We start from the raw sequence: 21,227 nt of genomic DNA on the forward strand, positions 1-21,227 counted from the left end.
CTTTCGATTTCCCATAGGAATATTATTTCTTTTCATACAAAAGAGAATAACTGAGAGAAGAAGTGAAAGAAAGAAAGAGAGAGAGAAATTTAATAACGATTTTCTTTTTTTTTTTTTTTTTCAAGATCTCGCGAGCTGATCAAGACTGCCATACTGGACAACGACTTCATGAAAAATTTGGAACTTACGCAAATCCGGGAGATTGTTGATTGCATGTATCCTGTTACATTTCCAGCTGGTTCGATAATTATACAAGAAGGAGATGTTGGCTCTACTGTCTTCGTCATGGAAGGTAAGTAAATAGCTATTCATCTTTATGAAATGTGACAGTTCCAGGAAAATCCGTAAAGCGTTTTGAGAATTGCTACCGGAAGACAAATTAAATAACAAATAGATCATTTACAATATACACGATGAAAAAAGAAAATAAATATTAACTGTTTTTGCGAAAAGTTTCAGTTCTGCACAAAGTGAATAAAAACAAAGTATTTGCTTATCTGTTCGAACTGTTTGATAAACTTTCATGTCCTAGAATAGTTCAAAATATAAGAAATACACTTATTTTATACGTATTTTAATGGAAATTACGGATTGACTTTTAAAAACTAACTTGATACACGTTTGCTTTTAATGTTAACTATAAAATATAAAAACTTGTTCCAAGCAAATTTGTAATTATGTGAAAAAAAGATTTATAAGGTACATTTATTTATTTTATTTAATTAACTATTTCGAAACTGTATATTATAGTAATCCATTTGATTTCTCTACTGATTGGAATTTCTTTTTACGAGCCAATTTTCTCTCATACGTGACCGTTTCTCCACCGTCGCGAGAATAAACACGTGTCGAGAATAAAAATTATTCTATGATATTTAGAAAAAACTTTCGCCTGCAGATCAATTTTTATTCTTATATTGTTTGCACATTGCGATGCTTTTTTTGTGAGAACACCGATGCAAACGCACCTGTTGGTTATCTGTTGTTATTATCCGCTCTCCGACTACGTTTGTTCAGGATATTCTGCACAGGAAAAACTTTCACCATTTATTTCTTTCCTGCATAATTACAATTGACAATATGGAATCAACAGGAAAAGCAACGGGTCTTTCTAAGAAGAATGATTATATTGTTATTAACTGGAGTGATTACCTGTTCTGCCTTGAGATGTTTACAAATCTCCTTATTCCTTCTACCTTCAACATTTGCGCAAATATTTTAAAAACATGATATCTTAATTTGATTTATAGACTCTATGCAAAATAGAGGAAAATAGATTCTTTTGTCAAAAATGCATGAGGAAATTTATAATAACTACATATGATATAATGCATGCTTATCTAAAGAATTGGATTTCTTGACGCATATTTCTTACATATATAAAAAGAAAAATCAATATTGTGCACTTAAACTATCGAGCAATGGCATTGTGTGATTTTTCAACTTCGTTTATCTTTATGAGGAAGCGTTCGCAATTATCTGTTCAAGTTCGATGAACTTTTATGTAGGATAATTCAAAATATAAGAAGTAAATTTATTTTACATAAATATATAGATTGTGAAATGACTTTTCGAAACTAATTTGATATATTATATTTTGCTTTTAATACTAACTATAAAACTTAGAAACTTGTTTCGCGTAAGTTTTCCAATTACGTGAAAATAAGATCCATATTTATTTATTTTATGTTATTTCGTTATGAGACATCCGAAAGTCAAAGAAAAACAGAAGTAGTTTCAAGGATAGTCTCAATCATTTTCTTATTGGACGGTTGATGAGCGTAAAGTAATGCTTGAGCAATTAACAACGAATGCGAGTAACGTAATGGTTATGTAAATATCCCCCATATATTTATAAAAAAATATATATAATTACATTCCGTGAAATGATTTTGCAACTTTTGAAGCGAAAATACAAAAATTGATGTTTCTCATTTAATTTTTTATGTGTGTAGTATATTTTCCTATTGCTTATTAAATTCAGTTAAATTTATTTTAGTTCGACATTTGTTTAAGTATCGTCTGTACTGAAATTATTACTATTTACGTAAATGCATAATGCTTAAGAGATTGCTACAGATATGTGATTACGTAACTCATAAGCTTAAACATACTACTATATACGGATAAGAATTGTAAGAGTAATTTACGCGCATATCAAACAGGCACTTATCATCGTTAATTTTATTGACAGTAAAGTTGTTTACGTCAGTTATTTATTAATAATGCGTCATTACTGGTAAAATTACATATTCATCATAACTTAAACAAATTTTACGCCCTTCTATATAATCTTTCTATATAAAAAGAATTGTTATGAAATTTTTTTTGGAAATCCGTTTTCTCTTGTATATATCTCTTGGAAAAATATACGTAAAGAATGATTTTGCTAAAATATCTAAAAATTTAACTCGATACAAATCTGAAAATAATTTTATTAGACTATCAAAATAATTGTATAGAATGTTCAAATTGGTTGCTAGAATATCTAAACTTTTTGCAGTATTGTTTTATTATGTTTGAGTTTCCTACACAATATTTGGATAGTCTAACAAAATTATTTTTAGATCTATATTTACTTAAATTTTTAGATATTTTAACAAAATCTTTCTTTGTGTAACATAATTAAATGTATAGATATGTTTAAAACTAAGAAAAATTTTGTTGCATGAATACTGGTCTTAATCAAACTTGTGAAAAAGGTTTTTAATTTTATTCATTAATTTACATTTAGCATTGGATGAATGTTCAGGCCTGAATTAAATTTCCCATTTAGATTCTGATCTAATATCTGAAATAATATCTAATTGTATTGTAATTTTATATAATAGAAACTTCCGGATTTTGATTGTATTAGATTTAAATATTCAAATGCGTTCCACAATACGAATTAGATGACATTGAATTATTAAGATGACATTGAACGTTAAGTGATTCTTACGATAGAAACGATCTGATATCAACATGAATTTATATAAAAACAATTACTCTCTGCTCCGACGCAGTTCTTTTTCTTCCGGAATTCGATTTCTGTTGGACAAAGGTATCGCGCTGATGCCATTTCGTAATGAATGACGTGCCGCATTTTACTTTCACGTAAAAATGCAATACTTGTCGCTTTTCCCTCTCTTTCTCAACTGATCTGATCATTAGTATTTTCACTCATCCGTGTCGTTGTAATTACGTAATTAACAACGAACATTCTCCGTATATGCTCACATACGTACGTATATCGTGATTATTGTTTAACGTCATGATGAAATGGAAATTTTTTATTAGTCCTTTCATTTTTATGACGTTTCAGAAATTTAACACAAATTTGCTTTGCATTATGAATTTAAGAAACACGTATTTAAATGTCTTAAAGCTCTAATTTTCATTTGATTGAACATTTTTAAAAGATTCAATACAGATTGTAAAAATATGTTAAATTACTGCAAAATGCATCATAAAGATGAAGTATTAAATTTAAGCAATAATATTAGTATATGTACAAAAATATGTGTAGATATACAAAGATTATTTTTCTACATTGTAAATATTTTTATAATACATTTGTGTGTATTATACATTAGACTACATATTATTCCACCGTATCTTTTTATTTTACATTTACACAAGAACTTACATTTATCATTAAATAAAAGAAGGGCTACGAGCCAATTATTATTTAAATTGGCTCGTAGCCCTTCTTTTATTTAGTGATTTATTCTGATTGAGCCATATTAAGAATTATTTTACATTTATCTTCATATTCGGCTTATTATTACACCTATTTTTGCTAATGAAGTTAGCGAGGTCTTATAATTTCTGAGACCCGGACCTTAGCGATCACAGGTAAAAAAAAGTGCCGTTGCACTCATACGTAGGAGCGGTTGCGGGGGCGAGAAAGAAATTAAATGAGAATCTCTGTCCTTTCTCTCACGAGTGCATATCCATGGTGGGGACTCTCGCGGTTCGCCGAGGGAAGGGAGTTTCTCGTGGTGCTGCTTGCCGCTCACGGGCATACTTTTCACCAGTCGCGAATACTGTCAGTGAGCGTCAGACGCGATGCGATTCGCAATCGTAGTGTCCTCCTTTGACAGGACTCTTCTCTCGCATTGTTTTCAAAAGTAACGCTACTTGTGACGCGACGTGACATTGTTTAACATTAATTATCGCTGTTTATCGATCGTCTGTGTCGAAGGTCAAAATCCCGGGTTGCAATGTAATGTCCAATGTAAGTTCGAAAGAAACAATTTTGCGATCGCATTTGAATTTTTTATAAATAATACGGAAAGCTCGTCGATGTGTTCTTCGTCTTCGTCGATACGTTCTTCATCCTCGAGCCTCGTTCATCCTGTAGACAAGGCTCTTATTCGCTCGAGGACAACGAGAAATAACAGAATCCTGCGAAGACTCAACAGGTTCTTTAGGCTAAGAAGATCGGTAGTCTGATGATGACTCGGTTTCTCACACACCGTTGTTCCGTAGCACGCCGGTTTGACAGTGACGGCCGGATAGCGGAAGTCGCGAATGAACGGTCGTGAATACACGGGTCCGACGTCAACGTCCGTCGAACTTGTTTCTTGGTCTTTTCACCCGTCTGTCGGTAGTCCGCCTACTTTCGTGGTAACGGAATAGTAAGCCACATAAATATCGAATAGGAATGCACCGGTAGCTTTCGAACCTGATGATCGATGCGAAAATCCGAAGACAAGTGATCTTTTCTTTCGCGTGGGTCGTCGATCTTTGTCTTGGACCGACGCCAGACTCGTGCTGTGATGTTTCTCGGTTGTTTCAACTGGAACTTCACGTTCCCATCCCGAACGTTAATGAATCCGGTCTGTGAATTTCAATTCTCATCTTCGTGAACCGCTTTGACAGCCGATTGCTTTGTTTTGTTCGTGCATGATTTGTAATCAACAAAGTTAAAGAAGATCAAGAAAACAAGGAGGAATAAACATAGACTGATCTCAACGGATAAATCTCGGACCTAGAACGTAAAGACGAACTAGAGAGTCGAGAATGTGTCTACCTGCAGGAACGCTATTAATCTTGTCTCACCGGATGAAAGCGATGCTAGCGTTGTCGCCACGCAGCGCTCGACTTTTGACCTTTGCGCAGTAGAACTCGAGAGGATCGAAAAAAAAAAAATCGCGAGCGAAAGTCTCGCCGACCGAGTAGACCGTGTAGAGCGGGACGCCCGGCCCAACTCGGTTTCTCGATCCTTGCTTTCTGTTCGCACGCGACTTGCGAGGTCATGAAGGTCCGGAGTTATCCCGGCCGGGCGGTTCTGGAGGATCCCGAACTCCTCCTGGACCCGGACGCGACGCGCGGCAGGGCCATGGAACTGCTCTACGAGGCTAGCTGGCGGGAGTGCGGAGTCAACTGGACCAGCAACGGTAGCAGTAAGATTTCCGCCAGGCAACAGGACGATGAGCCTTACAGGCGACCATACGCCGATGAAGTGGTATCGCGGTTCGAGGCCGCGTTGGAGGATCCGAACAACGGGCCGTCCTCGGCAAGAGAGGAAGACGCGCGTTCCAGGGGATCCAGCAGCACCGGTACAACCGACAGCGAATGCCCCGAGACGAACCAGCCGTCACCTGACAACGCTCAAGGGGGCTTCCTCATTCCGCGACCGAGATTGATTGTGCCAGTTCATACTTACGCGAGGAGAAGACGTACTGGCGCACCGCAACCGATAAAGAGACGTCAGATACGCGAAGGTACTTGTCTATCACGGATATGACGTTGGAGACGAAGATCCGGGTTGGTTCTTGTGAGGTCTTCCTCGGGAATATGTGAATTGATTTACACAGCTCCCGATTATACTTTGTATGATCATAAAATCGTGCAATCTCTTTTCACGCAGATTCTGATTAATTCAAAAGAAATTTGTTCCTAACCGAAATATTAGTTCAACGCAATCTTTTTCCAAAATTTTGAACTTTTTATTATTGGATATTTCAAAAGCTATAATTTAAAAAATTCTGTTTATAAGTCCAACTTGCAGAGACTGAAGAGTCTCTAGAAGTCCTAAAACTGGAGCTCTTTCTTTATCAGAAGCGCAAATCTTTTATCCAAGCAAATATCGACAATCGCGTCTTCCTTGACTATTTTTTCTATTGCATTTCGATCGCTATTTTTTACTTAACTGGTCTATCATCCAATAAGCGCTTAGTAATTCTTTAATTTTTTAATATATTATTAGAGCAAACATGGTATACCTTTGCACTACTTTGATAAATCTAGAGCTTTACTTAAAACATGGTTTTGTTATTCGTCTGAAGACTGAAAATTTTAATTCGTGGATTTTTTAATTTCCAATTGCAGAATATTGGCGTTTCAACATTTCTATAATTAAGGGAAATACTATTAATTTTAATCTTTACGAAAAACTATTAATTTAATGGTTCAATTCTAAACAGAATCGTAAGACTCGTAAGATATTCTCGTAAAACTTGTAATAATTTATGACTAGTATTCTAATTTTATGCATATGTGTCGTAAGACATACGATTATTCGTAAATATCTACGATTTCTTATAAATTATAGCTAATAAGAAGCTATTTGTAAAAATAAAGACATAAGCATTAAAAAATTCTTACAAATCTTACAAGAATATATTACGAGCTTTACGACTCTGCTTAGAATTTAGGCATAAATTTCTAATTTACGCGAATATTACAAGATAACTGTATCAAATTAAAAAACATATAGAGTATTTCCGAAGTCACACATTTCTCGAGAGAAGCACGAACTTCTACAAAAAAAGAAGAGAAAGTACGTGATTTCCGAGGCACTGTGTACACCGGACGTCGTTATGTCTTATAATTAAATATGTATATGATACACGTTTATATAATTATTCTAACATGTAGAAGGAATGAACGTAACATAAAGCGGATCGCACGCAACGCGTATACACACGCACATCCATATCCGCAGTTTTCTTTGACGCGTGAATAGGACAAAGGTTTTTGGTACCGATGTCGCGTGAAGTCGACCTCGATATCGTATTTTTTAGAGCACGGAACCGCATTATCTCGCGAAATTGGCTCTTCGTTTATTTCGCTGCCCGAGAAAAGCGATCTTATCATTCATTCTGTACACGCAATTGTGTTCGTGTTTTGCAACGACACGTTTCAATTATCTATACAACACGGATACGAAAGGCGTTCAGAATTTCTACATATTCATGTTTAATGTACTTTAGATAAATACATTCGTATATTAGTCTCACCATAAAATCTGGAAATTAATAACCCATAATATATCTATAGTATAAATATAAATAAGGTATGAGTATTCGGACTGTAGACATTTATAATGAAAAGCCAGGATATTTTTATGAAACAATATGAATAATTTTTTCTATCTTTAGAATATTTAGATATGTCTTCAAATTTGTAATAAAAGACAAGCTGTTATTTATATATTTTATTTTACAATTCAGACGAATAAATATCTTGAATTTTCAAATTTAATTTTGCAATGCACTTTCAAAACTTTCTATACATATAATTTCGTATTTATATAAAAAAAACTGAGCAATTTATTGACTATATATTATAAATAATACATTCCAGATAAATTGTGTGTCGACTTTGAATTTTTTAATATAAATCTTCCTAGCACGTTTATCATTTGCAAGCCAATTTGTGGCATCATGCGCCATCGAGAGAAAGTCGTATTGACGTGTTATTAAGAATAATGGAAAGCAGAGTTTTTTATGACTATCGTCAGTTTTACGTATAGTGACATTCGAATATGCTAAAATCAATATTAACATTTCTTTACATTCAGCTATAATTAACTTACATGTAAATACGTTCATAAAAGTCGTACATAAATCAGTGTATAATTTATTTGATGCAACAATGACATTTTGTAAATTTGATCTAATATATTTCGAAAAACCGAATTAATAAAAATTTAATAATCTGCATGATTTTTTAGAATTTTTTTATAGTTTGTTTATCGAACACTCGAAAAAATTTCATTCAACACTTGCATGTCGCTGGTAGGATTCTTAACGCTGGTAGGATTAACGCGTATGCCCCGTTTTGAATTAGATAAACAAGAAAAAAGTGTTTACATTATATCTACAAAATATTTACATTGCTGCAACACACGCAACAATTATAAATTTGTATATGTCTCTAATGTCATATAAACGTGTATTAAAGTGTGTCACTTTTTCTGAAAAGAAAGTCTCAATTTCTCAATGAATGTGAATGAGAACTACAATTATTCTAATAGCACACATGCATGTGTGGCACCGCCGATTTAACATAATATTTCGTATGAAATATATACAGAAATTAAATATTTTTTTGTTGTTTTATTCGATTTTGTTGCCACAATTGTTTCAACCAAAAATAAGAATACGAGTGATAACTGTGCCACATTGATCTTACAATTTGATGAAATTGAAATAACATTCAGAGAAACATAATGATAGTAACTATAAAACAATTATATAAATTTTACGTAAAATTTATATAATTAAAGTTTTTTTGTATAATTAAAGTATAAATATAAAAATTTCAACTATTTACATTAATTCAACTATGTATATTAATTTTACATATAAAATTTTGTAAAATTAATAGAGTTAAAGTTTGGCTGTCACTATATTTTTTTCTCTAATTGTGAGTGTTAGACAGTACTAGGATTGTAAATGAGAACGGTATTTTAAAATTACAGATAAGTCAACAAAATCGGTTTGCGAACGAAATACGTATATTCAATTTGTTTGTGCTAAAATAACTGTGTTAGCTTAATAGACTCGTGAATTTTTATTGATGACCTCAAATTGATCTTCAATTCCTGAAAACGCGAAATTTGCTAAATGTGCTTTTATATAAAATAGGAAATATAATAGTAATGATTAATTTAAAAAGCGATATAAATGTTTTTTTTATACGACGTAAATCTTGTTTCTTTCATTTCACTGTAACACGCGAAATATCCAGATGAGGATGCCCAAAATGTTTGATACTCGAGGCATCTGGTTTTAAAGATCGTCTAGAGCTGGAAATCTCGACAGCTGCTGCACGACAGAATCTTTTTTTGTCGTCGAATTCAAGTTTTCAAGCAAACGTTGCCGAGCCTACCTTTATTCAGAAAACATGTAAGACGATTTTAATTAACCACTTTCTCTCTAATCTTATATTCACGCGAACGTGCAATATATAATGTAGGCATATATACTGCATACCGCAGACAGAAATTTATAATCCTTCAATAATCTTAATTTTTCAATTAATTATTACATTTATCTGCATTCTATGTCATAAATCATGCGATTAGATTGACAACTTAGTGTTACTTAATGATAATTATTGGAAACATGATAATTGAAATGATAATCTCGAAAGACGATTAAAATTCAGGTCGGATATAATTACGACTCTTATCATCTTTTCAATAATAAATCAAAGTAATAACTTGAATAAAATATTAAAAGCGCTTGATACACGCGCGCGAGATTATGTTGTTATAAATTGTTACATATAAAATCGTTCGATCGTTGTCATTTTACTCTATCTGTTATTTTACATGAACAGCGTAGTTTTTTGAACACCATGTAAAATCACTTAGATCCTGCGATTTATTTTTGTCAAAGCGTCATCGTGACTCAACAACGACTACGTAATATACGTCTCAAGTGCTAGCGATACTCGAGGACCACACTGGCCGCGAGCGTCGTTTCCGTTAATTAAAATTATAATTGTCAATAAAGTACAATGAAATATTGTCGTTGCCTATATAAAGCCTGATTGTCTAACTGCAGAAATAAATCATCTTGTGTCCTACTAATTGTAAGTGTAATTAAGCATTGGAGAATCGTAAAAAGCGAGACATTTTAAGGACTTTCTTAAATGATGAATTTGTTTGTGTGATTGCATCTCGTTTAAAAATTTGTTCATATAAATCATCTTCATATAAATCATCTTGAATATTTAAAGTACTTAGATAAAAAATTTGGGACTTTTGTAATTATTTTTCAATTATATTTCTATTACACAGCACAGGTAAAAACACTTCTACTTCGTACTGAAATAATTTTTTATTTAGATTCTAAACCACCACTAAATTTTTTGTATTAATTTTAAGTACGATCTAATCTGTAATTTTTTCATTATTTCGAGAATGTGTGTAATACTCTTCCTTAATTAAATATATTACTTAATTCAACATTGAACTCTTTTCCGCTTAAGCGATATTCACCTATTTTGCTCATCAGTTGGCGGTTTTTTTCGAAATTTTTGGAAGAGCGATAGAAAGGAGGACAATGAAAAAAAAGGATACAAACGCGGTGATCGGTAATAGCTGAATGTTCAGCAACTGGCTGTTAGCCGATTTCCGCAATCGTAGTGTTCCAATTCGACATCCTGTTTTGCGCGCCTTCTATGCAAAAAACCGTGACTTTACTCTGCAGCTCATAAGTAACAATGAGGTAATCAACGCTCGGCCAACGTTCGAGGGTTCTCTCCATGACGTTCGTATCGACCCTCGTTGCTGCACGGTGACAGGATCTGTCCCTCAGTGCAGATACTAATCACAGGTTAAGACCGATACCTAGAAACTCGTTTCACCAACTCTTGTCAAAGGTTTCCATTCATTCACGAAGTACTGATCGATGAAAGTGAAAGATAATTTCACAGAATTCCAGTTGTCCACAACTGGTCTGCCTTATTTCTCTACGAATTCTTCACTTTCTCTTAATCGTATTCTTGTTAGGATCTCTTGAGTTGTCTACGACCTACATTCTGGGAAATGAAAATCGTGAATCGAATCGGTTGCACCAACGAAGTTTTCTCGTAGACACTTCGCATGATAAAGATTACGGTAGTTAACTTCTGATGAAAATAAATTACACGCTTATCACATTTTTACTTTCCGATCGCTGTCTCACGCTTCAACACGAGCCCGAAGCTACCGGAGCAAGCAGGAATTCGGTTACGCCGGTTTCTTGTAAAACCTCGAGGGGATATCATGTGTGAAGCGTAAACTCTTTGTCCTGTTACATGTCGTCATGCTAGGCCTTCTACCGTGCGTTTTATATATATATATATTGTATATATATGTATATACAAGGTTCATGGATATATTCAGCGGTGCTCTGTGCGAACGACGAAGTTGTTACCGCAGTGTAGTGTATGCACAGACTCGAACAGCCGGACTCTCGAACTTCGATGAGGATTCTTCTGTTCGTTCCTTTCTATTTCTCTCTCTCTCTTTCTTTTCCATTCTCTCTCCACCGCGAGGTTTGTTAGGTATATCGAGAGAGTTTCTTTGTTCCCCAGTTAGAAGTATCGAACGTCATATGCATGATGATTAGCGTTCGAGCACATCGCGAAGTATATAGAAATAGATATTTTAGAAGAAAAACCTGAAGAAATCATAATTTATTTAATCCTCTTACCCGTGTTCGTATCATATATCATTGACCATGTTCAAAACTTGATCTTTTTGTTAACAATACTGTAATACCACGAACTTTTTAAAAACGCTCGGGTCAAAAAAGACCCTAACACGGTTAGAAGGTTAATCTGATAAGAAGAACATGACAATAGACTTGAATAGACAAATGCTTTTGTTATTGCTATTTTTACGCGATATCTTAATTTATAATTATATAACCGACATCGCGACATCGATGAATTATAAATATTAATACACGAGGTGATGTAGAATAGTTTGCAGTGATTAATCGCGACGTAACTCATCTAAGATCGACAATTCACGGCTTATAAAATATACTCGGCGCAGCGTTGAATATTTGCTAAACAAACGATGTACATAATCGATTGTTTTGGTGAAATGATGACACATCAGGAACATCTACAATTTGATATAAGTGGGACATCATGTAAGAGAATGCTCATGAGTTTTTGTTTTCTTTTTCGAAATGCAGAAAGTGACCAATGGACTTGGTTGTTTTATTCTTGCGAAAGTGATAAAGACGCGCCAAGGACAATTCTCTCGACTTTCGCAGCGTAGTTATATAATTGTCTATATGCTATGAATATCGGTGTATATTATTCGTAAGATTAAACGGAATAGTCATGCAGAGACCAAAGAGTATGACTTTGCCGATATTCGGTTCCGTCCGACTCCCCAAGTGGCATTCAAACTTGGACGCTTCTATTCTCGTAGCAATCAAATCGAAAGGTTTTCATTGTGCGAATCGTGTGCGTGAGAGCACAATAGTTTTACGCAAGCTAACTGACATTAATGAGGGAGATGCTATTTGTCGAGTTTGCTTTTTTATTTTCTTGAATGGGCGTGTGAGCAATAACGAATCTAAAATATTCATACCGAAGGATAACTTTTATTTATTTTATTTTAGATTATTAATAGTAATTTTATGAAGAATAGTTATTAAATATTTGAAAGATTCGATTGTGTGTGTGTGTGTGTGTGTGTTTATCGTAATATTTTTTTAAATGTTATTCTATTTAGAGACACTTTTAAATCTTATTTGAGAAATTCTCTAATTATTTAATTTAGTTAACTACGTACAACAAAAATATTTAATTTGATATCATATTTTGTAATTGCAAAAATTTTCGTAATTGAATGTTGAACTACATACAGCTTAATCGTTGGCATCCTCCACCTATAATCTTATAGTCGTTTCGCGGCACGCAATTCATCGTCAAAATCTCAACGTTGTTTCTTCATTAGCATTGCAATCACGTACACTTTCCAAAGTTCGTAATACACGCACGCAAGCATTATCAACATTTTCCGAGTTTTCTAGGCTGTCTTACAGTTACGCATTCTACACGAGTGATTTTGTAATACAATTTTCATATATTTCCCTCCAGCATAAAATTACTATAAATTTTATAATAATTTTATGCTATATTAATAAAGAAGTCTTAAGCAGATGTTCATAATCGATTCTTATATTTACTATCATTTTAAGTACAGTTTTAGCTAGGCTCGGTTCCATTAATGTAAGATTAACTTTAATCTCGGTTCTAATTCTAGGAATTAAAAAAAAGATAGACAGTAAGTTAAACCGAGATTAAAGTTAATCTTACATTAGTCGAACAAGGCTTTGAAATATCATAAACCAACTACGGAACCATATTAGCATCTTAAGACATTACTTAAGACAATTTTGAAATAAGAATGGACTGTGAATATCGGATTTACAATTAGTCTTATTTGAATTGATGCACAATTACATTTAAAAAACAGATGTAATATCGAAATTTATCAATAAATACGTTAGTATATGTAGTTCAGTTTAAATAAATTATAAATCGTCTAAAAGCGGATTTTAGTTGTAATTAAACCGTCATTTATCCTCGCGCGAAATAACGCGCGAATTTGCACATCTTACAGTCCATTGTTCTGAATTTAGGGCACGTAGTCGTTAATACAAAGGCGATCGTATCATCTTCTATTATATGTGCTTTTATCACGTATGCAAATTCATGCAACTTCGCAAATGTCTATACTAACAAGAATGAAATCTGTGGAAAGAAGCACGCGTTATATTGACCTATTTCCATATAAGAATAGTTTCCTTCAAAGTCTCGAACGATTAAATACTTTTCTTATCAATGATTTTCTGGAGTTTTCTGAGAAAACTTTTTTTTTATCTATGAATCGACAATTAACTGCTATGAATCTTGATCGGTGATCATAAATCATAATCCATTATCTTTGGAAACGTGAGACACGTGCTGAGAATCGCATGTGTATTTACTAACATAGATAGATAGATAGCTAAGATGGAGCATTTATATCATTCTAGAACAAGCCCTCTAAGGTAATAGGCCTGTAATACATACAGTGAATAATAATGATAAATAACAAAAATAAGATAGCATAAAAATAAGTACACAGAAAATAGAAAAACAATATGCACATAAATAAAATAAGGAAAAGAGAATTGATATTAATAAATATAAATATATTAAAATAAAAATTAAAGAAAAGCAAAATATAAAAATAAAAAAAAATACATAGAGAGATATAAGAGGATAATATCGTAGAGATAATGTAAAATAATAAAAAGAGAACATTTTATCGATCTACACATATATTATCAAATGCGATCTATACGTATGAGAGAACTAATTTATTCCAAGTGCAAAGAACAAAATTCATGGAAAGAACGATTTTGTTGAAGTATCAACAAATTTAGCTGGATTTGTACATATCTGAAAATAATCTTGTTGGATTATCAAAATAATTATATAGGATGCTCTCAAACTAATTGTTAGAATGTCAAAACTTTTTGTAGCATTCCTCATCGTGCTTAAATTTCTTATATAATTATTTTGATAGTTCAACAAAATTATTTTCAGATTTATATCTAGCTAGATTTGTACATATTTCAGTAGAATTGTTCTTTCCGTGCGCGATTTCTGGCAGTGCGGCGACAGTGAGGAAATAGCGGAGCTCCAAGAATAGAGAAATCGCTCGATCTCAATAAGTCAAGAAATACGGAGGTCCAACTGTACCTCGTGACTCATAACGTGCGCATGTTACAAGACCGCCTGTGTCGATGAGACGCGTTGTCTCAAAGGGAAATTGCCGCTAGCGGATACGTGGAATCAAACAGGACATCGTACGGGGCATTCTCCGCGAGACGGGAGCATACCGACGCGCGTGCTTATTAATAGCCGCCGTTTAACTCGATGGTTAACTTCGATGGCGAAAGATACGATCCATCTCGCGCGAGTCACGATCGGTAACGGAACCGGTTCGGAGTCCCTTGTGTGATTCGTGCTAGGCGTTATGCGCGAGGAAGTGAAAGCAACGCTCGCGGGACAATACGTGGCCATGGACTATCCTGTCGCAATGTCGAACTCGATTGAGTCGCGACGAATGATATGACGATAAAAAAAGGAAGGCTACTTTGACTTGCGTAATCTGCTTAGAGATGCCTAGATCCTCTCTTGATTGATTCGACTTCTTTATATGTAGTTTTACAGAAAAGAATCCTATGTAATATTCCCTTCGCAATTTATGCATGCAGAAAGCTACTGATATATGATATCGATGTCAATTTAATTTGTGATATTACTACTCTAGTTCTGTTAGGATTGCGTTCCAAACTGAAAATTAAATTCGACGCTCAGTTTGCAGGATTGGATATGAGTATATAAATTCATACCGAATTATACAAGTATCGAATGAAGATACAGCTTGAAAAGGACTTTTCCTATTTGTTATGTATTCACATTACAATCTTAAAGATACTTTGTTTAATATTGTTTCTATTACAGATACTCATAGTATTTTGTTTTAGTAAAAGAATACAGTATAAAGAATTCCAGACAGATTATAAGATTGTTAGAAATGTTAAGATTGTAAGAAATGTTGAAAGTTATTATATTGTTGCAACAAATCCCATATACGGGATGTCTTACAACTCGCGACTGTAATTTTAGTTACATATTCCTGAGATAAAATTAAGATGATAATTCTAAGATGAAAATGAGATGTAACACTTTGAGAAGCATTTATAATATATGAATCCAAAGATCATCCATTTATATTATTTACAATAGATAATGCATTTACAAGAGATAGTCCAAATCGCATAGTCAACTGTATACTAGAAAGATATTAGTAGAAAATATCACATAGCATATATTCAAAGCGGTACGTAATTGCACAGCAGTCTACGAGCTTGTCGTGACTTAACATTGTACGAAGCAATCTTTCCAAGAAGTCGTTAAGTCCTCCCGATAAAGACATCATGAATGAGTGTTGACATGCTTAAAAAAAGTAATGACGTACGCTTAATTGATTTAGAAATGTCAGTAAACCGTCAAGGAATATGTCACCTGAGTTGCGCGACGTAAAAAATTGACCATTAATACTCAGAACGGTTCCATAGCTTTCAAAGCAAAAAAATCGAACGTGAGTGTTTAGAATATTTGTAAGGCAGTTCGCCAATATATCTTGACAAGAGCTACTGTTTTATGTTTCTAGTTTCATTAAGCACGTCGATGGTCACTAGATGACTGGGTCAACTCTTAGAATATTAATTAATTTTAATACTGGTTTTGGAGAGAGATAAACAGTCAACTTTTCTTTTACAGAATTTTGTTCTGGTCTGTTGAATAATATATTTATAACTGGATAACATAATTTTAATCTTTTCTAGTAATTACAAGCCGAACGAAAAAATTTTGCAATTTCGATAACAATTATTTAATTTTGTTCGTGAATGAAATCGAAATAATCGAACTAATTAAGTCGCATTTTGATATAAACAAATATAGTATAAGACGTAATTAAGATGATAAATATAATATTAATATTGACGATTAAATTCCGATCTCGAAATTAATCATTGCAGCCCAAACTATTTAAATGACTTCGAATTCATATCAATAGTATCTCACAATCATCGTATGGCAAGAGATTATATCTCTGATCTCTGATTGAAATTCTTTTTCAGAGGGTAAGGTCGAGGTGTCGAGGGACGGCAAATATCTCAGCACTTTGCAACATGGTAAAGTGTTGGGTGAGCTCGCGATTCTTTACAATTGCAAGAGGACAGCAACGATCACTGCTGCGACTGATTGTCAATTATGGGCCATCGACCGGCAGTGCTTCCAAACTATTATGATGAGGACCGGCCTCTCGAGACAGGCTGAATACACGGACTTTTTAAAGAGGTAAATCAGTATGATACCTAAACTTTTTTGATGGACTTTGATCTAATGCTGTCAGATATATCCTTGCATAATTGAAGGTTTTTTTATCCTGACAAATTTTGAGCTGATCATTGTTGTCTTTAAGTATAAATGTTGTTTTGAACAAAATTCCGTGATAAAATTGTTTAGATTTTCTAAAAATTGATATTTTTAATGTCTTTTTTTAGAATTGTTATACCTACCTACTCTTGAATAGCAATTCGCTTTTTATTCTAATAACAATAACAATGTAAAATTCTGCGTCTATATATCTCCAATTTTAGTTTCTTAAGTAAATAAATTTCTTATCCTGATTTATTTATTTCATCATTATCGTCTTCAAGTATGCTTCGTGTCTCGAACACGATTCCGTCATAAAGTTTATATTTTACAAAAATTATGTCATTATATTTTAACATATCTTACGCTCTCAGAATTATGTAATATTCTTTGAATAACGGATCGTTTTTTATTGCCATTGTAATAGGAATATAAAGTTCCGCGTTTACAGATTATATCTGCAATTTCAACTTTTAAAATACGACGAAGGCTAAATTTTGAACGACTTAATTCAAAGTACAATAATGACTAATTTTTTGATGACTTTTAAGATACGACAATAACTAAATTTGGAAACAATTATAAAACTGTATTTGATGAAAGTCACGTTCTTTCTGATAAGAAAAGATAACTTTTTTTCTTTTATTTCAACGTGCAAAACTCGATTAACCGTGCAGATGTTATTTTAATGATCGGTAACGTGGCTCTGTGCAATCAATTGTTATATGATGTAACTAATGACATAATTGTTATGAAAAATACTAGTAGTAGTAATATTACACACACACACACACACACATGCACACGCACACATGTATATATAAAACACGACAGATAGTAAAATACGAATATCAACGCTTCTTTAATCATTCAGTTTACAGCAAAACTATCGCGAATGATGTTAATGAGGTACTATTAAAAAATAAATTCATGTGAATTTGTATATTTTTTGTATATCTAATAATACACTACGTACCAATATTCCATTACCTAGAAACTATTTTCTTACGTAATGTCTGCGAGTTGAGAGTTACAGTCTTTTCACAAGTAAAAAAAAAATTAAATGATAACCTTATATGTAATAACCTGTTATAAATATCTAATAAAAACTTGTAGAAATAGTCTTACGTTGTATACATTTAGAATTGACGCATGATTTTACGTTTCAGTGTGCCAATTTTTAAAAACCTGCCCGAGGAAACTCTAATCAAAATTTCGGATGTTTTAGAAGAGGTATGAGCTGACTTTCTTGACAAAACATATCTTTCGTTACTTTTATATAATTGATAATTAATTTCATATTTACAGACGTTTTATAACAATGGGGATTATATAATAAGACAAGGAGCGAGGGGTGACACATTCTTCATCATCAGTAGAGGACAAGTACGTGTGACAATAAAACAGCCCGATACAACGGAAGAGAAATATATTAGAACTTTAAGGAAAGGCGACTTCTTCGGTGAGAAAGCTTTACAAGGGTAAGCATAATTAATGTTATTTTCAATTTTTATTTAAGATTTTTGTTATTCTGAAAACATAAACATCCCACGTCATTTGTTACTATCTTGTTTAAATATCTTATCTCAAGATTGTAATTTTTTTTAATGAAGTTCGCACTTTTAAATTTTAATAAGATTAAGATATAAATATATGCTAATTTACTTCACCATTATAGAGATGATCTCAGAACTGCTAATATTATCGCTGACGATCCAGAAGGAGTGAGCTGTTTGGTAATAGACCGCGAAACGTTTAATCAATTAATCTCATCCTTGGACGAAATCCGAACACGATACAGGGACGAGTTGGTGGAACGTAGGAGGTAAATATATCTTTTGTTAACTATACAAAAATTAGATTTATTAGATAAGTATCCTAGAATTGTGTGTGTCAGATGGCTATAAATCACTATTATTTGTAAATGTTAATTATGTTCCACGCTTAAAACATTAGGATGGGACAATAAACTATACATTCCAAGTAAGTTCAACAATAAAAACAAAAATATATTATGTAAAACAAAAACAGATATATCAATTTACTGATAATACCGATAATTTTTTAATAGCCTAAAATTATTGTTAATAAATTGAGTACAAAAAATGGTGGAAATGTAAAAAAGCTTCTTTGCAATTTGCAAATATACATTTAACATAACAAAGAAATAATTTGTACTGATTAGTGATTATATTGAAATCTTACAATTTCTTTAGATTAAACGAGGAATTTCGGGATGTACGATTACAAGACCTTCGGACTATTGCGACTCTCGGCGTGGGTGGTTTCGGAAGAGTTGAATTAGTCCAAATTGTCGGAGACAGCACACGATCCTTTGCTCTGAAGCAAATGAAGAAGGCGCAGATCGTTGAGACACGACAGCAACAGCACATTATGTCAGAAAAGAGGATCATGAGTGAAGCGGATTGTGATTTTGTAGTCAAGCTTTTCAAAACTTTTAAAGATAGAAAATATCTTTATATGCTGATGGAGGCCTGCTTGGGTGGCGAATTATGGACTGTTCTTAGGGACAAGGGATACTTTGATGATGGTACTACACGCTTTTATACTGCGTGTGTTGTGGAAGCATTCGATTATTTGCACTCCAGAAATATCATCTATAGAGATCTTAAACCAGAAAACTTACTTTTGGATAATCAAGGGTAAGAATATGTTCTGTATAATAATAAAATAATATATTATTTTTTGAGAAGATTTAAAAAATTATAGACATATTGATGTATTAATTTTAGATCATAAAAAATATATGTTCCGTAATAGATTTTGATGGATTTAGAATGCCGTATTATTTTTTAGATATGTTAAACTTGTGGATTTTGGCTTTGCCAAACGGTTAGATAACGGAAGGAAAACGTGGACTTTTTGTGGTACGCCAGAGTATGTGGCACCGGAAGTCATTCTAAATAAAGGTCACGACATAAGCGCCGATTACTGGTCCCTTGGTGTTCTCATGTTTGAGTTGCTTACGGGTACGCCTCCTTTTACGGGTGCTGATCCGATGAAAACGTATAATATTATCTTGAAAGGAATCGATGCTATAGAATTTCCTAGATCCATTACGCGTAACGCGATGGCACTCATCAAAAAGCTTTGCAGGTAAATTGTGTAAATTATACTTTTACATATTAGAGTTTTTCTTCTTTTGTCGTGATAAATATTTATAGCATAATAATATATATTTGTTGACTGTAATATTAACAATACAAATTGTTCTTTTTCAGAGATAATCCAGCAGAACGTCTTGGATATCAAAGAGGTGGCATCAGTGAAATACAGAAGCATAAGTAAATATAATATACATATATTCTTATTTTAGCATTTTAAAATTATCAAAAATCAGAACAATATATTCCTATGGATCCATTATAGATGGTTCGATGGCTTTAATTGGGAAGGTTTAAAAACGAGAACTTTGGAGCCCCCGATACTACCACGAGTTCAAGGCGCTACAGACACTACGAATTTCGACGCTTATCCAGCTGATTCCGATCCACCGCCACCCGACGATATTTCCGGTTGGGATAACGATTTTTAACGTAAAAAATATAAAGGACTTCTATTTAATATTCGCGTTTTTAATCTAGCAGGAAATTGTAATAGGATATAACGCTCTCTCGATCATGCGAGATAATTGGCGACACCTGCATTTATTTATAGTTTTCTCATATCACATGATATACAGATTACAGTCGTATTTTAACATATTTTTACATTTTTTGTCATATTTCGTAGTAAATCTAATCGGGATTTGTGAATGAGAAAAATTGCATTGTGATAAAATTTACAATTTTTATAAATTTCGGACGACGCAAAAATTTAAAAAGAAAGAACTGCGAATTTTATATTTATGTCGCGTCTGGCGGGTTCTAGAAGCATCTTCTCCAGTGTTATATATTATAATAGGATACATATGCAAGTGCCAAGTGCCATTATTACCTCGAAGAGGTAAACTCATACATGTCATACTTGTGCTCAGAAACGCGGTCACACGCAAGAAACAGTCAGCTCAAGTCCAAGGGACCTCTTGCCATCTAATTAACTTGTCAAAATGTGCATATAGCTTGATCGATCAGATGTTAAATTTTTTATGGCAAGTTCATTGTTGTTTGATTACTTTATAGTTTATTGTAATGATTATATTTTAATTAATTATATGTGACTCTTGTAAATAATGAATTATAAATACCGTATAAATTTTTAATGTGGAATATATATTATACAACATAAAATTTTATTAATAACAGCTGTAGGTGTGGCTGCAAGAATCAACCAAACTCATTCTCTTCAGTGACTTGTATTGTGACATTTAGTGATTTTTTTCAATTGAAATTGTATATTGCAAATTACACTTGTGGGAAACGTAATTTTCATGTTAAAAATAGTAAAAAACGATTGAGAATTAGATTTTGTAAATATATGGCGCATATATTGTACATATACATAATTTTCTTGTAATATTTGAAAACATAAAAACT

General features: G+C 33.0%; 1 protein-coding gene across 2 annotated transcripts in view; it reads left to right on the forward strand.

The window, feature by feature from the left end:
* for (cGMP-dependent protein kinase for) overlaps nt 1-20,494 on the forward strand; it is a 47,514-nt gene extending 27,020 nt beyond the window's left edge. Inside the window, exons 2-10 of one of the 2 annotated variants that reach the window (XM_018445019.1) lie at nt 126-292; nt 16,434-16,653; nt 17,901-17,964; nt 18,040-18,212; nt 18,410-18,556; nt 18,948-19,394; nt 19,549-19,848; nt 19,974-20,036; nt 20,122-20,494. In XM_018445019.1, coding sequence (XP_018300521.1) covers nt 126-292; nt 16,434-16,653; nt 17,901-17,964; nt 18,040-18,212; nt 18,410-18,556; nt 18,948-19,394; nt 19,549-19,848; nt 19,974-20,036; nt 20,122-20,287 — 1,747 coding nt within the window. In that variant the 3' untranslated portion in view covers nt 20,288-20,494. Of the gene's footprint in view, nt 1-125; nt 293-4,992; nt 5,712-16,433; nt 16,654-17,900; nt 17,965-18,039; nt 18,213-18,409; nt 18,557-18,947; nt 19,395-19,548; nt 19,849-19,973; nt 20,037-20,121 lie in introns of those variants that run through there. The other variant, XM_018445020.1, reaches the window with a different exon arrangement.
* Nucleotides 20,495-21,227: the final 733 nt, after the last annotated feature.

This window comes from Mycetomoellerius zeteki, unplaced genomic scaffold (genome assembly GCF_001594055.1).
Source record: "Mycetomoellerius zeteki isolate Tzet28-1 unplaced genomic scaffold, Tzet1.0 scaffold155, whole genome shotgun sequence".
Lineage (NCBI taxonomy): Eukaryota > Metazoa > Arthropoda > Insecta > Hymenoptera > Formicidae > Mycetomoellerius > Mycetomoellerius zeteki.